This window comes from Symphodus melops, assembly GCF_947650265.1.
Source record: "Symphodus melops genome assembly, chromosome: 10".
In the NCBI taxonomy this organism is placed as follows: Eukaryota; Metazoa; Chordata; class Actinopteri; order Labriformes; family Labridae; genus Symphodus; species Symphodus melops.
The window spans coordinates 23,629,651-23,657,647 of NC_136700.1; the positions used below are offsets into that span (position 1 = coordinate 23,629,651).

Consider the following 27,997-nt stretch of genomic DNA (forward strand, 5'->3'; position numbering starts at 1 on the left):
TGTGAAGAAGCAGGAGGATTCAAGCTTTACAGTCTGGATGTAACAATATTACATGAAGGCATGAGAAGTATATTTTTCTGAGCATCTAATTGGCAATTAGTTACCATAGCGACCAATAAAACAGTATGATTTCTGCCTAATTAATATGTTGTACAACATTTACCTCTCTGCTACGTCACCGTTTTATGATCTCCGCTCAGCAAGCAGCGTTTTCTCATTACATTTTAGCAAATTGGACAACAAAGGCTCATTTAGCTTTAAGTGCTTTGACTGAACGTGTTTGGAAATGCGGCAGGTTTGATTTCTCGCCACGTCTGTGGCGTGTTGTTTTCAGACCCAGTGGGTAACAGGCAGGATCATTAAAACACCAACATGACTGACTGGAAAGAGTTTACATGATTTAAACTTCTATTAACGTCTGCACAATGGAGAGTAGTCGTTTAATGCAGGAATTTGTCTGGAATCTTACAGTGTTCACAGGAGACTTTTTAACTGGTGCAATTGAATACATTGCATTTAAAGCTGTTTTTCTGAATTGCCTTAACGTGGTAACCAACCTATTTTTTGGCTCGTGACCCCACTTTGACTTTACAAAACTATTGCGGCCCCAGACGTCCAAAACACAGACAGCTTTTTGCTAAAATGAATTTGTTTTCAATCATGTCATAGTATTTCTATTTCATTTGAGAGCACATTTTGGCTCATGTGCGTATTATTGAGGACAGAGGAAGAAGGGCTGAGATGACATTTCTGCACAATGGATGACCGACAGACGGACAGAGACTCAGGTCAGGTTTTTTTCTTTTAGTAATAGCTATAGGGCACAGAGCACACTTCTTTTCTTCTTTTTTTTTGTGTTGTATTTGAATTTCCTTTTTTGTCTCCTATTTCTGCTGCCCTTTTTACTACTTCCTTGAGGTTCCTTCAAATGCGTTTTGTAAATCCAAGATATTACTATTACTATTACTATTATTTAGCCTGTGTTCATTATATTTTCAAATACAAAATATTTGTTATTGATCAATAAATAAACAATTTCAGGTAATGCTATTCAAATTCTATGTAACCTGACATGAGGATGGGACCCCGAGGGTGGGACGGCCTGTCTTAATGTTCCCTCCCCTCTGTGCGCCCTCTAAAGCCACGCCCCTCACTTACATGCACAAGCCAAAAAACAAATTCAAAGAATAAACTCTGTCATCTGTGACGCACGTTGAGGGAGGCCTGATTGGTTCTTCAGATTGGTACCTCATGGCAGACATTGGCCAATGTTTTTACTTCCTTATAACTGCTACAGATGATGGACTTCTTCATCCATGCATTCATGTCAGGACCTAAAGACAATTTCAAACAAAATGTAAAATTGTATCTGGGGAAAATACCAACTCTGCCTTAAAAACTATTTTGGTACCTCAAATGATATTTATGTATTTATTATTTCTAATAACATCTCATTTACAATTGAGCTCGATTCACAAATGTAAATATTCTTTCAAGATCCTGACTTCCAAAAAAGCAACAAATTAAAAAAAGCTCCCACACAACCCTCCAGAAAGCCAAGTGGGACTTGACAGACACACAGAGTCAAGTGAGTCCAGTGTTAATCTTGATCAATGAATTGTTCCGATATGTTAGAAACACAATCAGTGTGGATAATCTGGGCTGCAGCATATGGCACAGTAATTTAGAAATCTTTCACTTTTGTGGGCAGATCCAAAAATCCCAGGAGACCAGTTCTGATAAATCCAATGTTGACAGTCTGAGCTGCAAATGGGAGGAGGGATGAAGGTGTGTGTGGGAGGAGGTGGAGGAGGATGAGGGTGTGTTTGGGAAGAGGGAGGAAGGTGTGCTCTGTTACTGGAGCAGTCGAAAACGCCACAGCGTATCGGTAAACACCGTTAATCACAGGTTAGCAGATGGGAACGTTAATTGCCGAGGAGGAAATAACAAGACCCAGAGGATGCTTCTATTTATCGACACCCCCACTGTTGCTGATAAGAACTGGACGATGTGTGTGCATGTGTGTGTGTGTGTTCACGCTGCAAAGTGAGGAGTGTCTGGAGGGAAGAGGTGACGAGGGGGGGTTTAATTTTGAATATGCGCTCACTAACAGTTGTCTTTGTTGTTTACATGTCGCTTGCCCTCATCACTGTCAGAGAACACAACAACTGATTAGGTCTAAAACCATCACAAGTTTAAAACCCTTTAAAAAACTGGATTCAAATGACACAATGCTGGTGATGTAACAATACACTGAAGCCACTATTCGATAGCCTGCATGTCACAAAGCTGTGTCACACTATAAGTTATTCACAATTACTTGAGACACATTTTTCTACACGCTGCCTCTGTTTTCTAAAAAGACGTAATGACTTCAGAAGCAGAAAGCTGAAGCAGATAACCCTCTCTTTTGCTTCGAGAGTTTCCCAATGGTTTAGTCTCAGCGATTACAATTGGTCTCTTATTTGTCATTTTTCATCATACATCCCTACACAAACAACACAACATTAATTGAAACAATTTAAGGACAAGGACGCCATGGATGTGTTCCTAGAACTGGATAGTAATCCTGTCTTCAGCCTGGCTGTGTGTTGTCTGCGTGACAGCTTGGTTTTATTTTGTCATGCATCCTGGAAATCTGACAAAAACACAAGGCAGGCCGATTTTCACTGCTAATGAGTGCGGTTCTTAGCTAAAATTTAAAACTCTTCCCACAATGCTCACAGGTGTTTGGCTTTTCATCAGTGTGGATATGTTGGTGTATCTTCAAGTTACCTGATTGACTGACTCTTCTCACATTGGTTGCAGGGAAAAGAATGAGGGCTATCCGTGGATTGGTGGAGGCTGACCCACATCCAACATCCAACTTTGGTAATGGGTCATCTGGGTTTTTGCTGACCGGTTCCTACAAAGCAACAACAAATAAAGAAAAAGACAATCATAAGATTGTATTAGGATATCATACACATACTTCCTGAAAATATAAGAGAAGTTGTCAGGATCCAAGTGAACATTTGCTTAGTTTTTTGTAAGACCTATAATTGCTTCAAAAAGACATGCATTCTGGATCCTAAAACATGGTAGCCTATAGATCATCCGTGTAATGCCTATGCCTATGGTTGACCACCTTTCCATTGGTCAGTTGGTCTCAGTTAAAAGTGCTGCTACAAAGCCTTAACCATTTAGGAATACATGTTGTCTTTGATAGTGTTCCCTGTTTTAAGTTGTAGTTCTGTCTTCAGTGTTTCATGGTTTACTCTGTAGTTTTCAGTGTTCCCTGCCTCTCTATGTTTTCCCTCCTGTCTTGATTACCCTGATTGTCCTCACCTGTCTCATTAGTCTCACCTGTGTCTGATTACCCCTGTCTATTTAGTCTCTGTGTTTTCGTACACTCTTGTTGGTTCATTGTCTTTTGTACTTGGCTTGAAGTTGAATGTTTCTCTGTGCGCTTGACGGATTGGATTTACTTTGTTTTGTGCTCATGGTTTTTTCCCCGTTTTGGATTTTGTTTTGAATAGCACGTTTTTGTTTGTGTTTTTTTTTTGCCTTTTTAGTTAAAATAAATATTTTTTGTTTCTGCATTTGGTTTCTCCTCCCTGTTTTCTGCCCACACACGTGACTTGAACACCATTATGTGAAGTTTGAAGAGTTAATAAAAAAAGTTAACATAATGCCACAAGTGATCCACACTGCAGTCGGTTGATTTTGATGCCATGAACGTTATGCTTCATCAATCTAATCAGTCGAAAATGGAGGACCAGAAATCCGCTAAGGAGGAACAGGACCAGAACATCTGGTCCAGTGACACGTGAGTGCCACATCTGGGACAGGTGGGGAGACCAGCCCAGTATATTTTAGCTAGCCTGTCGTTGGAGTAATGTTACCGATGGAATACTTTGGATTGTATCAGCCCGTGCCTTAAACACATAGAGGAGGTTTGTGTGTTGGAGATGCATTTAGCCCAAACATCATCTAGAATCACAGTTCCCAGATCCCGCTCCCATGCTTTAAGTTTTTTCTTGTGCGATGGTGAATCCATGTTGTGTATTATATATTATAGGCCCTGGAGATCAGAGCAATGTTCCACGGATTCAGATTTAATAAATCATACACAGAATCTTTGATCTGCTGCTTGGGAAAAGTAGGGAAATGTTTGGAAGCAAAATGACATGCTTGGAGGTATCTCAAGAAGTGAGAACTTGGGATATCATGGTCAGGGTCAAAATTTTGACCCAACTGTTTTACTATCAGAGTTATCTCTGAGTAGAAATCCACGAGTCATGTCCTGTCTTAACAGTTTTGCCACTGTGACACTTTGACCCTGATATTTAGATATGTTTTTGTTTTACATTTATCTCATGTTTACAAAGTGACATCCCCAAAAAAATGTCTTTATCACATAGTGAAAATCAGACACAGACTGAGTGAAGGATCAGAGTTCTTCTCCTTCACATGTGTTGATATTGTCCTCAGACAAACAACCTGCACGAGGCTCTCAGCATTCAAATCAATCAGCATGGCTCTATGAATCCAGAAGCTGCCTAATTGATGCACTAATCCAGTCGCTAAGTACTGCAGCGCCGTGAAGTCTGCCCAAAGCAAACAGTAACACACACACACACACACACACACAGGAGTCATCAATGAGCTGCTTCTCAAACAGCAGAGAGCTGCAGGACTGACAGAACGTCTATGAAGTATAGATCAAGGAGAAGTGCAGCGTCCTCTGCTCAACACCTTCAGCCAGAAACAACAACGCTCCTGTCCAATGAGCATCCAGGATGTGAGGATGTGACACTTTTTCATTGTTTGTCAAACACTCCTGTAGATTTATGTCATTTAATTTGGCTGCAGGGTAAAAGTTGAGATGACTAACTTCCAAACATTTAGAGACTTTAGTGAGTTAACGTTGTACTAAAACGTGTACTCTGTTGAGTTTTTGTTTCTTACATCACCTCAAACCTTACTTTATACATATCCTCTGTGTTTTACGCAGACTTTAAGGAGTTAAAGAGCCCATTAGGAAGGTTAAGTTATCAGTCAAAAAGATTGTTTATTCCACATCCTATTCCTCAAAGCATCATATCTTCTGTGTTTCCAGGTGGTTTCTCATGATCAAAACATGCACGTCTCCTTTTTTACGTCTACATATAAATAAATCCACTCCTTGCTCAGAAACGGTCAAAGTCAACCACGTCTTCAAAATCCAGAGGACAGGGTCTGTGCAGACAGTCACCACCACACGTGTGGAGTGATGATTGAGTGACGTTACTGTGATGAAGTCTTTACATGACAGAGATTCAGAGGTTCAAATTCACTGCAACAGGTCTTCGGTTCATTTGGCGTCTCAGTAGTCTGCTTGCAAATTTCTTGATTATAAAAGACAAGAAATTGCAATTTGGTGTCAAAGCCTTACACAGTTGACTTAGCAGACGCTGTTATCAAAAGCGACGTACATTACAAGCAAGGACCAAGAAAAAAAGGAAACAATGTCAGTACATGCAAACAAACAGCTTTTAGTCAGATCGGACACACAGGTGCGGACAGGCATCACATTGACGGCAGTTCTGTAGAGTTCTAACCTGTATAGAAAAGTTTTGTTGCCATGGTATCGATATTGTTTTATTTGTCCAAATTTCAATCGCTGGTATTGAGACAACCCTAGTCTGTAATGTGAGAGCGTTGCAAAATGATACTTTATTAACTTAAGAACAACATGTCTGTTTTCAGCTTCATCTGAAGACCTCGGAGTCAAGAGTCTGCACCGTAACTGTTAGCGTGTTAAACTTTGTATTCTTGTTCATGTTGACACTGAACTTCAAGACCTCTCGTCTCCAAACTGTGAGATGAAGTCCTGAAGTAAAAGAAGAAGAGAAGCTTGTCATTAAAGCTGCTACTCAAGGAGGATTGAAGTTTAGCGCAGGTCCTTTCAGCATGCAGCTGAGACAGCAGGAGAGGAGGGGGAGGGGGGACGAGATAGGAATCGATCGAGAAAGTGTGTTCCTCCCCACCAACGCTGAGGTTAAAGGAGAAGCCTGCGCAGAAGAATGTCCTACTGAGTAATTACAAGAGCACCCCTCTTAACACACACACACTGACCCGGCTTTGAGGCGTACGCCTGTTAATAATCAGAGCTCATAATGAACAGAATCCATAGGTCCGCTGGGTTAAGGTCCTCTACAACCTTGCTCCAAGCAACAACGACCAAGAAACAGCACACTGCAAGAAACGCTGTGCTTTATAATGTTAGAGCTGTGCTGTGCTACTGCCCCCTTGTGGACACACAGGACTCAGACAACCTCGAGTGGATTCAAACTGTTTCACTTGAACTTTTATTTTACAAGAGAGGAAATCCATACGAGTCGGTTATTTCATGAGGAGGGTCACAATCACCCAACCAGGAATGATCCTGTTCAGTCCTGTTGGTCTGTTTATATCATTTCATAATTCTGGGTGTTTAAGAAATGGATTTTTCGTATTAGTTGTTTTTCCATCTTATGCATCTAATTTTTTGTTGTTTTTACAGACCCTTTAAGAAGCAGAAGGACTGCAGTTTAACTTAAACACCATTCTCTCAATACTAAATCAAATAATATCAATAAATACATGAATAATTTACAGTAATTCTGCTTTTCCATAGAGAGTATTTGTCATTGACCATCCAAGTTAGCTCACTTTGTTTTTATGAAATAATGTTTGCTTTCAGAGTGAAATGATTTGTTGGAGCTAAAACAGTAAAACAGGTTTTTGTTTGGGTTCATTTCAAAGGAAAATAATACCTTTAACGTTTTTTTTTTAAGAGTTATAATCCAACCCGAAAACATCCAAATCCCTCCAATGACTGTCAAAAGAAAAGAAATAACAATTTATCTTAGTTGTTTTAATATTTATTCATTTTGTCCAGTGTAAGAAACTTATAAAACACATGTAGATGATGTGATGAGCTTCCAGGAGTTAACACCACAACACATACAAACATGGTTTTAACTGGGAGTTAAATTTTCCCATATAGAGTTACACATATGAACATTTACATTTCTAAAATGTTTTCAAATGTCTTTTATTCTTAAATGTAGCTTATGCATCATTAGACAAGGACACATTTTCTGTTAAAATGACTCAGCATTTAAAGGAAGAATGTGCAACTTTTGACACAAAAATCCATCCCGTGCTAATGTCTCTCTGAGTCAAGTCAAGAAGCGTGCTAACATTAGCCTGCGAACACAACAATACAGGACGCAGACAATCATCTCGAGTAAAGAACAATTAACTCCATCCATTACTCCATTGTGTGAATGCGAGTGGAGAGGGGTTGGAGGTGTGTCACTACAGCAGAGTCAAGGATTTGGTTTAAAGCTGGTGGTCGATGATGACATCTACTGGATCACAAAGTCGAAAAGTTCTTCCTTTAAGAGGTGAATTTGAAGAATCTCCACAAAACCTGCTGCAGGTCCTTGTAGGACACTGTGCCTTTTAAGCAGGTATAAATGCAGACAAGCTGGAGTGTGAAGGGTTAATAAAAATCTGGATAAACCACACATGCTATCGTGAAATGTCTTTGTTTCTGTCACATCTGCCATCTGATAAAAAAGAGAATGTGAGGAGCGCAAACAGAAATATTCCAACATTTTAACCCTTTGTTTCCTGTCCTCACTCAAAGATCATCTCTCATGTTTATAGAACCACAAGACAGCAGACTTTCACACTGAGTCCTGAGAGGTCTCACATGAGACCCACAGAGTCCTCAGGGCTCCAGGATCCAGTCTCAGTCTCTCATGATAAGCCGGTTAATCTTTCGCTCACTTCCCACAGCTTCTTAGCCAGAGCATCATCTCGTCCCCGGGGCCCCACTTGCTGCAGAGCACAGCTCGAGAAGTAGCGCCCACTGAGAGGTTCGATCCCCTCCTGCAGGGCGCAGTACAAGGTGGTCTGGGACCCCCCCTCAGGGTCCAGGAAGAAGAGCTTGGCGAAAGGAGACAAGAGGAGCTGCTGCCACAGGCTCATACTGCGACACAGGTCTGTGTAGATGACTCCTGGAGGAAGAAATACAAACAAACATGAAGTACCCCGACATTCACTGTATTAGGAAACAGGTAACTCCCAAAGAGTCAATTAAACAGTCAACCAATGAGAGAGCGTCTCAGTCCTCTAAAAACCCTCTTTGATTTGTTCCCAGCACAGCCTTCCCCTTTAAGAAAAAAGTCCTTGTGGGTAATGTATGCACGCAGAGTAGCCTTTTTCCAATGACGGATAAAACCTTGAACTGGCACGGCTGCTCAGCGTTGCGTCGTGGTTTGCCCGGTGGTCAGTCTGGGTATTGCAGCCAAAAATGTGCTATGGCCCACATAGACCCCCGCTATCAAAGAGAACCATGAAAAACTCCTATAAGTTCAAACTGTCAACACATTGACTTTCACACAAGCTGAGAAGAGCCATTTATGGGCCTGGCATGAATTCTTCAGCCAGCAGGATAATCTCTATAACCAAATAAATTTGACCCCAAACTCAGGAAGAAAAAGAAAAAACAAACCACCTGATGTACAGGATCCTGGGTGGAAGACGTGGGTGATTTAAATTTCTGCTCACGCCAGCGTAATATTAAAATGTTTTCTGACTGAATTTAAAATTTTACGCTGTGTAAGTGAGATGTTTAGAAGAAAATAATAAATGCCAAGCAAAATGATAAAGCTTCACTCTTTGCATAGCTACATATCTGTGTGTAAAATTTTAATAATACCAAGTCTGAGCTGCTTGCTGAGTTTTTCTTTAATTTCTTTTATATAAGAAAATAAATGTTAAATACTTTCATGTATTTTTTTATTTTTTATTTCTGTACTAAGAACTTGCTGTAATGAACACAAATTATATTTATTTCTATTTTATTTCTGCAAGGGATCTATTCGGTCTTGTAAGAATAAAGAAAAAGCTCAAAATCATACGATTAAACTGAAAATACTTCCTGATCCTGAAACCCAAAGTAGCTTCCTCAGGCTCTGTTACATAACACAAACATCCTGTACCAGCTGAGCAGTGAGCACGTACCCGGGTGCAGACTGTAGCAGGTGACGCTGGTGCCCTCCAGCCTGTTGGCCAGCTCCCTGGTGAAGAGCACATTACACAGCTTGCTACTGCTATAGGCCTGAAAGCCGTGCCAGGTGGAATGACCGGACACTAAATCCTTTTTAGAGGCAAGAAGGGGGAAGTCGATGTTGCCCAGGCGATGCAGAAGAGCAGAGACCGTGATCACCCGACTGGGACCGCACTTCTGCAGACGCTCCAGGAGGAGGTTAGTGAGCAGGAAGTGACCTAGGTGGTTCACACCGAATGCCACGCCGAAACCATCCTCAGTCTGTCCTGAACCCATCACACCTGAGACACAGAGCTGGAAACTTAAAACACTTTCTTTGCAGATATTTTGAGGTACTAAACATTCATGCCTCACCTGCGTTGTTGACGAGGAGGTCCAGTCTGGGTTCAGTCTTCAGGAAGTTTTCTGCAAAGCTTCGAACTGACTTCAAACTGGCTAGATCCAAGTGCATAAACACCACCTGATTGTTCCCAGTCTCCTAAAGGACATCCATGCTTAGTCAGTCTGACTGTATTTTACAAACAAACAAATATTTCTTTTTTTTTTAAATTCTTCAGTAATTAGAATAATGTTCCTTCTACAGTGCATTGCAGGACACTTTTTTTATTTAACTATATATATATATATATATATATATATATATATATATATATATATATATATATATAGTTATTTTGCATTGCAGAACACTTTCCAGTGGATGTTGACAACGTACTCTGCGGATGTCGTAAGCAGCCATCTCAGCCTTCTCCTTGTTGCGGCAGGCCAGGATCACTCTGGCTCCTCTCCTCGCCAAATCCAACGCTGTTGCCTTCCCAATGCCCGTGTTGCTTCCTGTGTTGGTGAATAATTCTCATACATTAAACTGTGTGGTAAAGTGCAGCATGTGACTTCAAAATAAAGGTGTTTTTATTTGTTTATTTGAGCACAAGACGATAATGAAATCGAAGACGTATAAATCGTCATGTGAAACAAAAATAGCCTATGGCAGGAAGTACCTCAAAGCTGTTTCTTTTCATGATCTCTTTTATTGAACATATTTAAACAAGTATGGTTATGTTCAAAAAGTAAATAAGCTAATGAAAAGAAAATGCATTTCCAAATATGTCATCGTTATATAGTTTGAGTAAATCTTCAGGCAGGGATATTGTAAACATTTACAGAATTAATAAAAAAAAAAAAAACATCTGAACGTTTTCATTGATTTAAATCGACACAAGTAGGCGATATAGAAAAATGTTTATAATACTTGATATTTAACAAGGATGTTGATTTGACTTAGGACCTGTTTTAATGTTGTCGTTTAGAGATAATGTAAACTTGTCTGGTCTTGTTTTTTGTGATAAAATAATCTGTTGTAGAGGCTGCACTTTCTAAACATCCAAGTTGCAGCATGCTTCATATTAAAAAGACAATAACACGTGAAAGAGATTCAGTGTGGGCAAGAAAATATTTCAAATAAACTTCAAACTTCCCTAAGAGCCCTTACTGAGACTATAAATCAAAGTCTCAAATGTCTCCTGTGTTTCAGACTCTAGCAGCTGTGTTTACTTTGCTGTTTCTTTATTGTGACGGGTGAGTCCGTCCAGCTGTGTCAACAACATCCGGGTAGTTGCAAAAACACCAGCTTACAGCTACGACGTCAGCATAGCTAACAGGTGAGTGCGTTACCTGTAACAATGGCCGTCTTCCCCTTCAGCTTCACTGAACTTGAGCACCGGGCTGCTCTGAAGACACCGTAGTAAAGCAGCACATAAAAGGAGACTGCTCCCGCTGCGAGGCAAAGCAGAAGCGACATCTTTTAAACTTCGAAATAAAGCTACCGACTGACATTTCAAGACTCAGCGCTCGACTGTGCACTTAAGATCCCGGTCAAGACTTTCAAAATAAAATGTGTGGCAAGGTAAAAACACGATATAGCCTTTAGTGATCATATTAAAGGCAGATAATTGTAAAGACGGGATATGTAGCATTATTTATTTCAAAGTGGTAAGCCAACAAAAAGTAATAAGTGAATTTGGTTTCATAAAAAAACAAAAATAATTTATTTTGAAGGACAGACCGATTTTTGTAACATTGGCGCAACTTCCGTTTGCGCTTCCTTGTTAAGCGAGCATCAACCGGAAGATGTCGCCATTTATTCCAGTAAAAAATAAATAAATTTAATGACCTCTGTATTCGTGTGCAGTTACAACCACAGATCTTTAAGAGTACATGATAAAAAACAAAACAATAAAAAAAACATTTTTAAATTCTTCAATACCACTACCTCACTCAAGTATCTTAAATGTGTGAATTATTATGTTTTTAAATATGAGTAGGACAATTTGAAACTCTTATGACATTGGGGAAATATCTTTATTGATGGTTTTAGGCAGCAAGTTAACCATTCTTTTCATTTTACTCAATTAAACCCCAAACTCAAAGGAAAGACTCTTTAATGCACCAATCGGATGTTTCAGTCTTTTAAAGTTTATTCTTTTAGTCTTTTGTTGTTGTTATTTTCCTTTCTAACTATCTGATGTACCTTACCGTTGTTTTCATGCATTTATTTGCATTTCAATTGTGTTTATTTTATTTTAGCAGTTGAAACTAATGATTAGCTGTTGTTTTTTGTCCATCATTTTTTATATTCTTTAGCCTTCTGTCTTCTCCATTCGAATAATTCTTTCCCCTGTGTTACATTGAATTTAGTTTGCTTGAAGTAAAGCAAAACAGGAAACAAAGCCCAAACAGGATGCGATTTTTTTTCTTTTTTTTTATGCAGTTCTCATTGTGTCCAGAGTCTTGGAGTTTATTAGAAAAAAAATCAAGTCGGTACTCAACTTTGAAAAGGATGCTTTGAAATAATTTGTTTACTCTTGGTTTGTGGTGAAAGAAATGTTGACTTTTAGCGATGGCATTGCATAAAACACACTGTAAGCAACATGTTATTCTCATTATGCTGTATAAGAGTGTTTGACCCTATTAGTAGAGGCAGTATTTTAAGATCATGAGTGGCTGCACCTCTGGACTCTAAAAGATAAGTAGAGTAAATAAGAAATAATAACCATTTTGAAATTGGATTGATTACTCTTGACATTATCATCACAGAGAGTAGAATGTCTGAAATGCTGTAGCTGATTTATCTCGACATAATAAGTTTGTAACATGCAGGCAAATTAAATATCAGCCCAGATGTGCACATAGAATGAATTTGAATTGTTGTTTTGGTACAAATAAATAGAAATGAAGCCGACAGCAGAGCTTATAGACATAAAATAATAATAATGTTTGTTAGTTATATACAACTTTGTAAATCCTGATTGAAATTTCTTAAAGTGAAATAAGCGTTTTAAAGTTTTGAAGGAATGTGCCCGGCATCGCCCATGTGTGCAAACGTTGTCTGTCTAAAATACAGAGATGGTTTGTGTAAAGTGTACTGTACACAGGAAATAATCCTCTGTTTATTTCCAGTATATGCAAAGCTGTTTTATATGAGTGACTTTGAGTTGGGTTTTTTTTCCAAACAACCGAGACAATAAAAAACTGGTTCTACAGCACAGTGTGGTCAAAGGTTTTTTTTGTTGTATGCAGTGATTAGCCTCCTTTGAACTGAAAGTGCGTGTGTGTGTGTGTGTGTGTGTGTGTGTGTGTGTGTGTGTAGGTGTGTGTGTGTGTGTGTGTGTAGGTGTGTAGGTGTGTGTGTAGGTGTGTAGGTGTGGCCTGTAATGCCGTTGAGGAATGCATTTAAGCCTTTAGATGATGAAGATTGTTTGGCATCCGTGACAGTAATGTAGGCAGGAGGTTAAGAGGTTTTCTTAGTAGATCTATATGGTATCTATGGTTAATAGACACAAAGGTTGCTCATATATAACTTCAATCAGGGCATAAACAAAGCTCCATGCTCAGGCTTTGACCTATGCTCACACAGCGGTATCTGTCTCATTTCTGTATGGGAGCTCTGTGTGTACACAGGGCAATATTAGCTGACATGCAATAAGAGAAGATATTTATGAACTGAATACATATCGTACTTAAATTCATCGATCGCAGTGTTTCTTCTGATTTTGACTCCTGCTTGGTCTCCGATCCTGAAACCCCCCTTTACCCCTTTTTAAATAATTACTCCACTTGCATCTCTTTTAGCTGATCTTTAAAATCATGTTGGGAAAACGTCCGAACAAACCGCTCTATTTCATCGAACATAATCATTACAAAAATAAAACACAGATTTCTTTGTCCTGAGTGCTAACCTGCTTTCTTAATTATCCTGCAGTTATTTCCTAATAATCCAATGATATCAAATGTATATTAATTAGCATTCATATTTAATAACTCATGATGTCATACTTGCTATTAAGTTTGTACAAAGGTCTTTGGAGGATATGACTAAAGCAAAGTGAACTTTTACACACAGTCATGCTGATATATTTGATGGTGTGAATGATCTGTTCAGTGGTGTGTGCACTTGATACACACAAACATATCTCTACTCTAATGAAAGTTGCCGAGTCATGATGACTCAACCATCAGGTTTTACTGGTTTCAATGTTAAAGGGTGAAGAGTGAAGTGTGATAAAAAGAAAAAAAAAAGAGAGAAGGCAGGAAATAACCAAAATCACACAGGGAAACTGGATTTGTGAGTAATTCTTCATTTTACTTAAAAAGACAAAACTTTGATTCCACATTTTAGCCTTTAGCAAAGCTCTCTAAAAGAAACAAGCTGGAATAAAACTGCAAATCACACTATTACATCCAACAAAGTGCTTTGTGGATGGACAGTATATATATATACATCATATATATATCGTATATATATATATATCAGCATGTCTATATATCAGTTTCCGCTGGTCCTGGGTCAGAAAACAGTCCTAAAGCATATTTCTTTGTCAGTAATCCCATTCAAACGCTTTCATACACCGCAGACGAAGCAGCAGGAGCAACTTCCTACTCATCTGACGTGGGGCTGCAGGAGCTCGGACTCGAACCCCCGACCTTGCGGTTTAGAGAACTTCTTTTACGAGGAAGGTTCAGTCAAACAAACTGCTTTCCTCCACTGAAGCTTTGCTATATGGGTTTTACTTGTTTCCACTTTAAAGTAACTGGTAGCTAAAAAAGTTAAGTAGCTCCAGAAAGATGCATGTCCAGAATCTTTAAATGTTGTTCCTGTTCATTCATTTAGTAACATGAAGCTATCATACAGTTGTTACTTTGCTCTGTTATGTCCTCTCATCGGAGACATAACATATGCTCAGGGCTTATGAGATCATAGTGTGGTCGGGCCTGTCTGAGCAGGATCCCTGCTGAAAGGCATTCTCATGACAACATTATCTGTGTGGTTTATCAGGCTGCAGCAGCTGACAGCCGCAGGTTGGACTACCAGGGTTTGTATCACATGTAGAGAAAACTGTATTCAGTTTCACATCACTAGCCTCCTGAATCAACTTTTCTTATAGATTTTTTATGCACATTTTGCAGCAATTGACAGATTTGACCGACATACTGATTTTTAAAGAATAAAGCAGATCCTCACCGGTATTAGCGAGAACACATTCAGTGGAAAAGCTTTAACAGTACAGACATAAGCAGATTTAATGTTGAGACATCGTGTTTGGTTAGAGTCTGTAGGTAAGCACTTATTTCCCCACATTTATTCATATAGCTCTGTCGATTCAGAGTGCTTCACACAAGGCATCAACAGCTTAATAACAAAGTGGAAAACGAAAGTGAAAATGTAAAAATAATTCAAAGAAACCACAGAGAAGACTAAATGTGTTCAAATCAATCAAATAAGATCACAATTGAATATACAGAAACAACATATTAAGCAATACTACAGCTCATTGCTGTAAGATGTTCTGACCATGATTGTGGATGTCGTGTCAAAATCCCAAAATTACAAAACTTTGGTTAACATGCATCATTTAAACTCACTGTGGTCAGTGACTGTCAGATCTGTCTCTGTGTCACACTGGTCACAAGTTCCTGTTAACTGTCTCATGTCTGCGTTGGCAATAAAGGGTACTCATTTTTGATTATATTTTGATTTATTTTCCAAAGCCTCACTGGAAAAAAAAAAACTTCTCAAAGAAAATAAGAGCAGGTGAAACTGAAAAGTTCCCTTTGTTTAGTTGTTTTTTTAGTTCACTGTTAACTGCCTGTAAGGAGTTATAGTATATCTTCAATGTTACATCAAGAGTAATCAATAGCATGTGCTGCCATTGAATTAAAGCATATTTCAATGATACATTAATGTTTTTGAAACAGTAGCCTCCTAAATTCTTACAATGAGCTTCAGTGAAAAAAAAACTGGCCCCTTTTTATTAATGTTTTTGGTCAAAAGATGTTGGCAAAGTTATTTTTCTTCCACAGACAGGCGCAGGTTGTTATTCTAAGTGTCTGAGAACATTTCAGAAAGAGTGAGATACCAAACTTCATTGACAAAAACATTTTACCACATAACAGAGCTGGCAGTCTAATGCTGCTGCTATCTGTTAGTTTATCTGTGAAACTGTCGTGAAAAAAATGTAATGTTTGAACCGTTTAAAATGTTGTACTGAAACAAAAGCTGACTGATCAAGGTAGACATAAACCTACAGTGTTTAATTACAATGTCAAATTCATATTCCGACCACTGTGGCATGTTTCATGACCGCAGACAACTGGAAGAAATTAAAAAGCTTTTAGACATTTAGTACTCCACAAATGTATAAAACCAGGGACGAGGTTCAGAAATACTGTAACTCCCCTTTCACCGACAGTGCACGGGTGTCAAAACAGGAATCAATGTGAAACACACCCATAGATCTAAAACAACAGACACACCAGAGCAGGTTTAACTTCCTCTGAGCAGCTTTTGTTTAATTTTAACTTACTCACAATCAGTCGTTCATGGTTCTTGTGCTTTCCCAGCCAACAAGTTATTCTCTCATTGAATCTTTCTACATTTATAGACCATGATGTCTGTAGTTGGACAGATTAACTCAGTCCACATGATCATGTATTGATACTGATCAGCAGCACAACCCGACCATCACTTGTTTTGACCTCTGAGGAAAGGAAAGTCCCGGTTAATAACTGTCTGCCTTTAACCACCATCTGTAACATCATCAGGCTTGATTTTACAACGTTTAATGTGTGATGGCCCCCTCCCCTAAAAATTCTTAACGTCATATCCCTGTTGATTCTCACTCATTTTACACTCACATGAAAAAAATCATTGAAAAAATAAACACTGGTTGAAGTCTGCAGACGCTGACCTCGATCTGTAGAGTTTCTCCATAGTCCATAAAGTTAAATACGAGTTGTTACTCACTTAAGTCTCACAGGGTCCAGACACAGAAGAATATGATGTAATAAAAGGCAGTGAAACTGAAAATAAGCTGCAATTTCCTGCCTGTTTGACGTTCAATGAGATTAAGTTGTGGAAAAAATGTAATATTTGCTAATCTGTGCTGTTAGTGTGCTCTTACAGATGTAGATGTTTAAAACTATGGGAAGCCATGATTGAATTGCTGTTTATATTCCCTGTTTTTACTGTTCTTTTTTAGCTATTGTGACACCCAAATTTCCCCTATCGGGGGATAAATAAAGATTATTATTATTATTATTATTATTATTATTATTATTATTATATGTTTAAGGATGAAGCACTTATCAAAACCAGCGTTACAAAGTGCTTTACAGAACATAAAAATCCCAAACAATAAAACCCCTGTAAACCATGAGAATAAAGGTATAATGTAGCAATAACATAAGAAGACTGGACAGAATAGAATAGAAACTACAATGATTGACTCAAGGAGACAGTAAAAATAAATAAAAACAAATACAAAGGCCTTTCAATAAATATGAGTCTTCAAAAGTGATTTAAAAGAAGCTACCAATGTAGCCTGTCTACATGTTGAGGTGGGAGCAGACAGAAGGTTTCTGTCTGATGGTCTGAGGCTGGTAAGGGGACAGCTGCAGTTCAGATTCTGAGGAAAGAACGGGAAGTGTTTTAAACATAATAAGTTAAACCTTGACGTCCATCCTAAAAGCAACTGGTAGCCATTGTAAGGTCATTAAGAGTAATGTGTTCTCCGTCTGTTGCACACTTGTACACGAATGACCAAGCGTGCATGGGATTTTTATAATTCACAAACACATCAACTTAGCGTGGCTGCACGATCTCGGACGTCTGGGTCGACTGAGCTACGCATGGCATCAAAGACCCCCTGTGCTGCCCTGAGCTGCCCCAAAGGTGCCTGTGTTTTAGACTTTGTACTTCTTCAATCCACAAATATACCCACTAAAAATATCACAGTGCCTTTGTGCAGATATATTTAACAATATGACTGAACAACTGACAAAACAAAAATATTTAAATAATATGTGAGGGGGGTGTCCACAAACATGCCTGACATAATATGGGCCTCACACGACACGTCTTTAGCTTTTGTTAGAAGTCTGGCTGACATCCATCATTTTTGTCTCTATAACAATTACTGAGTTCTGAGAGGTCTGGAGAGGACCTCGGTTCCATTGGGAGATGCAGCTTGTGTCTTGTGTAATGTGGCAAAAAGGCAGCATATAGAGGGAGAATAAAATTGGTCCCAGTATCCAGCCTTGAGGGACGCCACAATTCACTGTGTAATGTGGTGAAGCATGATCACCAATAGACACAAAAACATTTACTGTTTACTTATCTGTTAAATAAGAGTAAATCCACATCAAAGCTATCCCTGATAAACCAACCCAGAGCTGCAGCCTCTAAGTCTGACATTTATGCTGCACTGTATCAAATGCTGAACTAAAATCCTGCAGCATCAGGACAGTGCATACTGCAGCATCAATCATTCTTAAAAAGATCATTTGTAACCTCATAATCAAAGTTGCAGTACTGAGACTGGAACTGTTCATGTCGTGAAATGTTACAATGACTTCAGTGGCATAAGACGATTCATTCATTCGAAATGAACCAGGCTTGTTCCATGCATGCTTCTTGAATGTCATTGGTTTTGATCTACTTTAAGAGGCTGTTCAGAAAGACTTTCTGCATGGGCCTTGTTTGTATGTTACTTCACTTTCCTTTTCCATCCAATACATGCACAATACACTTTTTAGACACTCACTGTCCTGACTCATATCTGTGTGTAATCAAATGTATGATTTTGTAAATTATTCAGCCTAAATGTTATTTCAGTGTCTCTCCTTTTATTTGCCAAGCACAGAAAATGAGTTGAACAAATTAAAAATGTTATTATTTCCACAGCACTTGTGGCTTAGTGCTTTGTGTGCATCCCATGTACAGAGTTTGTAGTCCTCCAAGCGGGCCTGGGGTTCGAATCCAACCTGTGGCTCCCTTCTCCAATCATCCCCCTTCTCTCCCTTCAAGATGTCTAACTCTGTCCTCTCTCCTACCTCTAACTAAAGACATAAAAAGCCTAATAATAAACTCCAAGACTTTGTTATTTTCATGCAGCATTGTTCATTCACTATGAACATTAAACGATTTTTGACAGAGTAAATCTCTGCAATACCTGACCACACCTTCTTCAAACAAACCCTGCCCAGTGAATCCAGTGAGACAAGAACCCTTTCATGTCAAACAAAGAGAAGAGGTAAGAAGGTTTGTATGCAGGAACCCAAACCTTTAAGAACAGCCCCATGCACAGACAGTAAACTGATTGTTTTATTGACCTTTGTCATGAATAAGTCAACATAAAAAAACAATAATACATGTCATCATTAGCTGGCAATGTGATGCATTTACAACTGCTCATATAAAACAGGGTTATTAATTCATTTGAGCTGTACAAAATGGACTTTCCTCTGTTTGTTTGATCAGCACAAAGGAGTGGCAGTAAAGTGCTCTCCAAACTTAAACTCTCCTAATCTTACCCGTCCGTCACCTGTTTCTAAAATGTCTCAACACAATTCAGATATCTTCCTATAATTAATATCAAATATGCATTATCATTAATTGCAGGTTGTTTACAGCTCTCTAAGCGAGCCCACACATCCTCTCGCTGAGCTCCCACAGCTTCTTGGATGCAGCGTCGTCCTTTGCTTTGGCGTACACTTCTCTCACGGTGCAGTTAGAGAAGTAACGCCCACTCAGATGTTCGATTCCCTCTTGCAGAGCGCAGTGCAGGGTGGTCTGGGCTCCCTGGACCGTGTTCTTGAAGAAGAACGTAGTAAAGGGACTCATGATGAGATGAACCAGGGAGCTAGCATTTCTTGCAAGTTCAGAGTTGATGGCACCTGAAAAACAAGAAAGAAAGAGCGTTTGGTCGCTTGCTGTGCAGGAGCATGCCCAGATTGGACTGGAGTGGCCTCGTTTTTTCACTCCTTCTATTCCCAATGACGATAAGTTTGTAAGTAACACAATTTAGCAGCATATACATCTTTCCAAAAACAAAGATGTGCAAATTCATAACTTAATGAACTTAGAAATGGTATACAAACTCTTATGAGCTGTCTAAGTTGCAAAAACAAATTTATTGGCAATGATGACCATTGCAAGTTAGACGATGAACACTTATACTTGCTTTGGAGGTTTTTATGGAATGTGTTTTTTTGACATCTGAAAGTACTGAAAACAAGAATATACTGCATTAAAAATTATATGAAACTAACAGGAGCCTGTTAAAAGCAGACAGAAAAGTTGATTTCAACTGAAGTCCCGCCTCTAACAAGGCACATAGCCAATCACTGATTTGATTCTGTGTTGACTTCATTCTTATGTTTAAACTGCAGACAGAAATAAGCTAGAAGACAGGAAGTATCTCAATGCTTATCTCTGCCTGCTACAAGGGAATACCTAAAATATTGTCATTTGGAAAGCAGTGATTGAACTATGGCCTCCTCACCTGGATGGAGGGAGTAGCACGTGACCTTGGTTCCCTGCAGCCTCTTGGCGAGCTCGTGGTTGAAGAGGGCGTTACACAGCTTACTGTCGGAGTAAACCTGAAGCACCTCCATGAACGACGTTCCCAGTCCCAGAGCTTTGTGCTTGTTCAGGCTGTCAAAGTCTACTTTACCAAAGTTATGAGCCACAGACGACAAGTTGACCACCCTGCTGGGCCCCGACGCCTTCAGACGCTCCAGCAGTAAGTTAGTTAACAGGAAGTGACCGATGTGATTGACCCCAAACATCATCCCAAATCCGTCTTCTGTCCGACCCTGCATGTAAATCCCTGTGACAAGAATATGAAGACTCTTTAATCCTCTCTCCAGACCAATCAACACAAAGAGCAAACTAATATATCCAAACTGATGAGTCATAGTGAAGGTCGACATGATCTTCAATCCAGAAAAATACATTTTTTATTATTAAAACTAAAATGGAGTCATACATCCCACAGTCCTCCAGCTCTAATAAATAACTTCACAGCAAGTGATCAACTGTAGCAAAGAGACACAAAGCCCCAGAAAATTCAAGTGACCCGTCCTACCTGCATTGTTGATGAGGAGGTCCAGTCTGGGCTCAGACTTCAGGAAGGTTTCTGCAAAACTGCGAACTGACTTCAGACTCCCCAGATCCAACTGCATAAACACCACCTGATTGCTGCCGCTCTCCTGCAACAGATATTGGACATTTTATTTTTACAGACAGACTAAAAATGGAAAAAAAGAAGCAGCCTCTAGCTTCATTGTGTGAGTGTGACATGCTGTGTAAAAGCTCTTAGTCAGCTAGTAGTCAGAAGACGAGACAAGAGATATACAAGCTCATGTCCACTGACATGTCAAGGTTTATCAGTGAAGTATAGAAATATTCTTCTTGTTGGGACGCAGCCGTAAATCCTGAGATAATGTTTTGTTCTGCTCACCCTCTTGACATCCTCCAGAGCGGCCTCTCCTCTCTGTTTACTGCGACAGGCCAGAATCACTCGAGCTCCTCTTTTAGCCAGCTCTATGGCCGTCACTTTCCCGATCCCCGTGTTACTGCCTGCAGGTGAAATAAAGGAGACAGACGTCATACACGTTTTATTTACAAATCTAACTTAAGTGAAACTACAACACTACAACTTTAAACAGGGCTGCTTATTTTATTAAATGTGAACATCAAAAGAATGCAGCCCAGCAGACGTGAATGGGATGTCATTACAGCTTCATTTAGGGTCGGTAGCTCCTTCTGTAGGGACTCGAACAAGGAACTGAACCCCCAACTGCTCGGGTATGCTCCCTGTGTAGCCGCGTGCAGCAGCCCCACTCTGACATCTCTCCACTAACACATGTCCACAGCTCCGGTTTGTGTGTGTGTGTGTGTGTGTGTGTGTGTGTGTGTGAGAGAGAGAGAAGCATGTCTCTAAAACAGCAGTGTAAAATCAGAACTTCCCCCAGTGATTAAAAAAGTATTTAAAAACAATAAAATACAAATATATATGAAGACATTAAGGCTGAATAAAAAACTTAATATGTTTTTAATTTCAACCAAACTGAATTTATGATTTGAATCTTTTATAAAAAATAAAAAAAAAGATAAATGACCAATAAGTGAATAAAAACAAGTTTTGCTTTTCTTTTTTCATTCATCACCTCACATGACTCCCTCATGTATTGTTTTATTTGTACATCAGATAAATGTGCTATACAAATATAGTTATTGCACATTATAATTATTATAATTATTTTGTTTTGTATATTAAATAATAAAAATTAGGACATTTTGAATTCATGTGGATTCTGAAACAGGAATTCAAAGGTCACAGAGTTATATTTAGAACAAGTCAATCCAAAACTGCAATCATAACTACACACATGACAAGCTTCAAGAGATGCACTGATATCTGGTGTTTTAGTGATGTTTTCACCCTGTGAACTGATGCTCTGAACATACAGTGGTAACACACTCTTACCTAAACATGTCGTAAATCTGCAATCATTATTTAAACAATCAAATGTAATCTCTTGAACTGAACTTTGGTTTCCAAAAGTATAACCAAGACCTGAAATATTAGAGAACAACTTTCTCATTTATAATTCAAATGTCATCTGACGTGACGTCACATGGTCAATAACTATTCTGCCCTTCACTTTACTTCCATGTCCTCAAAATCTTCTTTGCATGCTGTTAAATGGAAATACATTTGCATGAAATAAACATTATTTAAATTTTTGTTCGGCAGCTTGAGGTGCATGTCATCTAATTACTGCACACGATGAGTGGTTAAAGATGACCACCACAGCAGCATAGTGGTATTAAACTGGCTGAATTTAAACAGTCAGTGGGAGCATAAGTAAGGTGAACTCTAAAACTATTCCCTGTTACTTATTTCATAATAGAGACCTGTGTTTATTATTATCCCTGCTGTCCTCCTGATCTTCGCTCACCTGTCACTATCGCGGTCTTTCCGTGCAGCTTCACCGTGCTCGTGCACTTCTTCCCCTTCACCACTTTCTCACGGAAAACGTAAGCAGCACCCAGCACAGCTCCGAGCACGAGCAGCAGATACATGTTGATGTGTGAGCGTCACAGTGCACACTGAGCGAGAGACAGTCAGGGACCTGAGACCAACAGAGACTTTTCTGGGCGGGTCACTGTGGAGCTCTGTTATCACAGTACAGCACACCGGAAGGACCCGAATGGTCCAACAATTTAAACCTCCTCCCACCATGGAAGTTATGCAATGTATGAATATTGAACGTATGTGAGCCACGTTTGTTTTCAAGCAGATGGTGTTCAACATAACCATTAGGATCCAGCTCCCTCGTGGCAGATTTAGTCATGGGGGGGCCTTATAGATGAAAAGTCATTTTAAACTAAACCCAGAATAAACCACAAATAAACAAACAGCGTACTTTATGTTGGTAAATCCAATAACAGGAACAGTAATTATAGAATTTAGATTATGTGATTCCACCTGCCTCTCAACAAAAATGGAGAACAACAAATGCTACTTTATGAAGGTTAGTTGACCTGTTGTTTTGCTAAATATGGATTTAAGTAAGTAACATTTATTTATAAAGCACCTTTCACAGATCAAGATCACAAAGTGCCTTTCAACAATAAAAGCAAAAACAATATCAGTAAGAATAAAGTATAAGTGGTAATACAGATAAAACAGGCAAGTAACAGTTAAGAACAAACACAGCATAATCAAACATACCATAAATAAAACTAGAAGAGAGCAGCTACTGGTGTTGTGATTTGGTTTTGATAAAAGGGTTGATGAGGTTGTTAAACAAGTTGTTATCACGGGGTAATTAAGTGTTGTTTTCTCCAGGTATGGAGGAGTGCTCTAAGGAACAGTTTATTACTGAAGGGAGTTCATTCATTAAATAGGAGGGATCATGTAGCCTATTTACTGTAGTATTGTTCTGGTTCTAATGCTCTTCACATTTAGCAGTAGTTTTGTTTCCGTCAAACAGTCAGGTTATTTGTAACATACTGATGATGAACACTGGTAGTATATGTGTCCCATCGTGGATGTTAGCCTAGGGCCTCAGGAGACTCTTGAATAGAATAGAAACTACAATGATACAACTACAATGAATGTAAAGTCATTTTATGGTGCACTGTGTCAAATGCTGAACTAAAATCCAGCAGCATTAGGACAGGGCATACTGCAGTATCAGCCAGTCTTAAAAGATCATTAACCTCATAATCAAAGTCGCCGTACTAAGAGTGAAACTGTTCATAAATGTCATGAAATATTGCGTTGATTTCAGTCATATAAGACAGTTCAGACATTCAGAATTATCCAGGCTTGCTCCCTTCTCCATTCATTCCCCCCCTCTCTCTCCCTCCACGATTTCTGACTCTGTCCACTCTCCTATCTCTAAATAAAGGTAATAATTATATAATTAAAACTCCAAAAAGTTATTATTTTCATGCAACATTGTTTATTCAGATGACCATTAAAAGCATGACTGGCACACACAGATATTTATGTTTACTTTCTGGGAATCATGTTACCTCATAACAGAAATATCCAGCTAAGCTTTTCATCTGAAGGTTGTTTTTAGGGGGGGTGTTGCAGGATTGTTTGGATGTAAGATTGGATTGTTAATTTTTCTTTCATAGTTTAGCTTTGAGTAAATCTGTGCAATATCTGACCACACCTACTTCAAACAAACCCTGCCCAGTGAATCCAGTGAGACATGAACCCTTTCAGGTCAAACAAAGAGAAGAGGTAAGAAGATTTATGTTTGTATGCAGGAACCCAAACCTTTAAGAACAGCCCCATGCACAGACAGTAAACTGATTGTTTTATTGACCTTTGTCATGAATAAGTCAACATAAAAAAACATTAATACATGTCATCATTAGCTGGCAATGTGATGCATTTACAACTGCTCATATAAAACAGGGTTATTAATTCATTTGAGCTGTACAAAATGGACTTTCCTCTGTTTGTTTGATCAGCACAAAGGAGTGGCAGTAAAGTGCTCTCCAAACTTAAACTCTCCTAATCTTACCCGTCCGTCACCTGTTTCTAAAATGTCTCAACACAATTCAGATATCTTCCTATAGTTAATATCAAATATGCATTATCATTAATTGCAGGTTGTTTACAGCTCTCTAAGCGAGCCCACACATCCTCTCGCTGAGCTCCCACAGCTTCTTGGATGCAGCGTCGTCCTTTGCTTTGGCGTACACTTCTCTCACGGTGCAGTTAGAGAAGTAACGCCCACTCAGATGTTCGATTCCCTCTTGCAGAGCGCAGTGCAGGGTGGTCTGGGCTCCCTGGACCGTGTTCTTGAAGAAGAACGTAGTAAAGGGACTCATGAGGAGATGAACTACGGAGCTAATGTTTCTTGCAAGTTCAGTGTTGATGGCACCTGAAAAACAAGAAAGAAAGAGCGTTTGGTCGCTTGCTGTGCAGGAGCATGCCCAGATTGGACTGGAGTGGCCTCGTTTTTTCACTCCTTCTATTCCCAATGACGATAAGTTTGTAAGTAACACAATTTAGCAGCATATACATCTTTCCAAAAACAAAGATGTGCAAATTCATAACTTATTGAACTTAGAAATGGTATGCAAACTCTTATGAGCTGTCTAAGTTGCAAAAATTAATTTATTAGCACTGGAAATTATTGATTTGATTCTGTATTTATTTCTACTTAATTCTCATGTTTAAGCTGAACCATGGCCCGCTCACCTGGATGGAGGGAGTAACACGTGACCTTGGTTCCCTGCAGCCTCTTGGCGAGCTCGTGGTTGAAGAGGACGTTACACAGCTTACTGTCGCAGTAAACCTGAAACACCTCCGTCAATGACGTTCCCAGTCCCAGAGCTTTGTGCTTGTTCAGGCTGTCAAAGTCCACTTTACCAAAGTTATGACCCATAGATGACACGTTGACCACCCTGCTGGGCCCCGACGCCTTCAGACGCTCCAGCAGCAAGTTAGTTAACAGGAAGTGACCGATGTGATTGACCCCAAACATCATCCCAAATCCGTCTTCTGTCCGACCCTGCAAGTAAATCCCTGTGACAAGAATATGAAGACTCTTTAATCCTCTCTCCAGACCAATCAACACAAAGAGCAAAATAACATATCCAAACTGATGAGTCATAGTGAAGGTCGACATGATCTTCAATCCAGAAACATATTTTTTTTATTATTTAAAAAAAAAATGGAGTCATACATCCCACAGTCCTCCAGCTCTAATAAATAACTTCACAGCAAGTGATCAACTGTAGCAAAGAGACACAAAGCCCCAGAAAATTCAAGTGACACGTCCCACCTGCATTGTTGATGAGGAGGTCCAGTCTGGGTTCAGACTTCAGGAAGGTTTCTGCAAAACTGCGAACTGACTTCAGACTCCCCAGATCCAACTGCATAAACACCACCTGATTGCTGCCGCTCTCCTGCAACAGATATTGGACATTTTATTTTTACAGACAGACTAAAAATGGAAAAAAAGAAGCAGCCTCTAGCTTCATTGTGTGAGTGTGACATGCTGTGTAAAAGCTCTTAGTCAGCTAGTAGCCAGAAGACGAGACAAGAGATATACAAGCTCATGTCCACTGACATGTCAAGGTTTATCAGTGAAGTATAGAAATGTTCTTCTTGTTGGGACGCAGCCGTAAATCCTGAGATAATGTTTTGTTCTGCTCACCCTCTTGACATCCTCCAGAGCGGCCTCTCCTCTCTGTTTACTGCGACAGGCCAGAATCACTCGAGCTCCTCTTTTAGCCAGCTCTATGGCCGTCACTTTCCCGATCCCCGTGTTACTGCCTGCAGGTGAAATAAAGGAGACAGACGTCATACACGTTTTATTTACAAGTCTAACTTAAGTGAAACTACAACACTACAACTTTAAACAGGGCTGCTTATTTTATTATCTCTCCACTGACACATGTCCAGAGCTCCTGTTTGTACACGTTTGTGTGTGTGTGTGTGTGTGTGTGTGTGTGTGTGAGAAGCATGTCTCTAAAATAGCAGAGTGTAAAATCAGAATTTCCACCAGTGATTAAAAAAGTATTTAAAAAAAATAAAATACAAATATATATGAAGATATTAAGGCTGAATAAGAACTTGATGTTTTTAATTTCAACCAAACTGAATTTACAATCTCAATCAAATGTTTTCCCCATGTATTACTGTCTCTTTTATTGTTGCTTTATTGTATAAGACCAATTTGTACACATCAGATAAACATGCTATACAAATATAGTTATTGCACATTATTATTATTATTTTGTTTTGTATATTAAATAATAGAAATTAGGACATTTTTAATTCATGTGGATTCTGAAACAGGAATTCAAATGTCACAGAGTTATATTTAGAACAAGTCAATCCAAAACTGCAATCATAACTACACACATGACAAGCTTCAAGAGATGCACTGATATCTGGTGTTTTAGTGATGTTTTCACCTTGTGAACTGATGCTCTGAACATACAGTGGTAACACACTCTTACCTAAACATGTCGTAAATCTGCAATCATTATTTAAACAATCAAATGTAATCTCTTGAACTGAACTTTGGTTTGAAGTACCAAAAGTATAACCAAGACCTGAAATATTAGAGAACAACTTTCTCATTTATAATTCAAATGTGATCTGACGTGACGTCACATGGTCAATAACTATTCTGCCCTTCACTTTACTTCCATGTCCTCAAAATCTTCTTTGCATGCTGTTAAATGGAAATACATTTGCATGAAATAAACATTTAAATGTTTGTTCAGCAGCTTGAGGTGCATGTCATTTAATTACTGCACACGATGAGTGGTTAAAGATGACCACCACAGCAGCATAGTGGTATTAAACTGGCTGAATTTAAACAGTCAGTGGGAGCATAAGTAAGGTGAACTCTAAAACTATTCCCTGTTACTTATTTCATAATAGAGACCTGTGTTTATTATTATCCCTGCTGTCCTCCTGATCTTCGCTCACCTGTCACTATCGCGGTCTTTCCGTGCAGCTTCACCGTGCTCGTGCACTTCTTCCCCTTCACCACTTTCTCACGGAAAACGTAAGCAGCACCCAGCACAGCTCCGAGCACGAGCAGCAGATACATGTTGATGTGTGAGCGTCACAGTGCACACTGAGCGAGAGACAGTCAGGGACCTGAGACCAACACTCACTCACTCACACACACACACACACACACACACACAGACTTTTGTGGGCGGGTCAATGTGGAGCTCTGTTATCGCAGTACAGCACACCGGAAGGACCGGAATGGTTTGGAAGTTATGCAAGTAAACATTGTATGCGAGCCAAGTTTGTTTTGAAGCAGATGGGTCGGCTATTCAACAGAACCATTTTGGTCCACATCTCCCCGTGGTGGATTCAGTCATTTGGGGGCCCTTATAGACGAAAATCCATGTTAAACTAAATCCAGTAGAAAACACAAATAAACAGTGTAGGACTACTGGTACTATGTTGGTAAAGCCAGTAACAGGACCAGTAATTAGAATTAAAATAATCTGATTTTAATTCTGAACTTTGTGCATTTTAACACATTGTATCTTGCATAATT

The 27,997-nt window shown here is 39.2% G+C and overlaps 3 protein-coding genes across 3 annotated transcripts; all 3 read right to left on the reverse strand.

Moving 5' to 3' along the window:
• Window positions 1-6,857: 6,857 nt before the first annotated feature.
• On the reverse strand, window positions 6,858-10,947 carry LOC306830466 (dehydrogenase/reductase SDR family member 13-like). The gene is made up of 5 exons (XM_079354000.1): window positions 10,760-10,947; window positions 9,804-9,922; window positions 9,443-9,566; window positions 9,043-9,369; window positions 6,858-8,033 (listed from the first exon to the last, which is right to left on the reverse strand). The coding sequence occupies exons 1-5, from the start codon at window positions 10,884-10,886 to the stop codon at window positions 7,774-7,776; spliced, it is 957 nt and encodes a 318-aa protein (XP_079210126.1). The 5' UTR covers window positions 10,887-10,947; the 3' UTR covers window positions 6,858-7,773.
• A 7,617-nt stretch (window positions 10,948-18,564) lies between these two features.
• On the reverse strand, window positions 18,565-22,570 carry LOC306830468 (dehydrogenase/reductase SDR family member 13-like). Its single transcript, XM_079354002.1, has 5 exons — window positions 22,391-22,570; window positions 20,887-21,005; window positions 20,512-20,635; window positions 19,927-20,253; window positions 18,565-19,318 (listed from the first exon to the last, which is right to left on the reverse strand). The coding sequence occupies exons 1-5, from the start codon at window positions 22,512-22,514 to the stop codon at window positions 19,059-19,061; spliced, it is 954 nt and encodes a 317-aa protein (XP_079210128.1). The 5' UTR covers window positions 22,515-22,570; the 3' UTR covers window positions 18,565-19,058.
• Window positions 22,571-24,247: 1,677 nt separating this feature from the next.
• On the reverse strand, window positions 24,248-27,607 carry LOC306830467 (dehydrogenase/reductase SDR family member 13-like). The gene is made up of 5 exons (XM_079354001.1): window positions 27,409-27,607; window positions 26,123-26,241; window positions 25,748-25,871; window positions 25,162-25,488; window positions 24,248-24,841 (listed from the first exon to the last, which is right to left on the reverse strand). Exons 1-5 carry the CDS (start codon window positions 27,530-27,532, stop codon window positions 24,582-24,584), a joined length of 954 nt encoding a protein of 317 aa, XP_079210127.1. The 5' UTR covers window positions 27,533-27,607; the 3' UTR covers window positions 24,248-24,581.
• Between the last annotated feature and the right edge of the window lie 390 nt (window positions 27,608-27,997).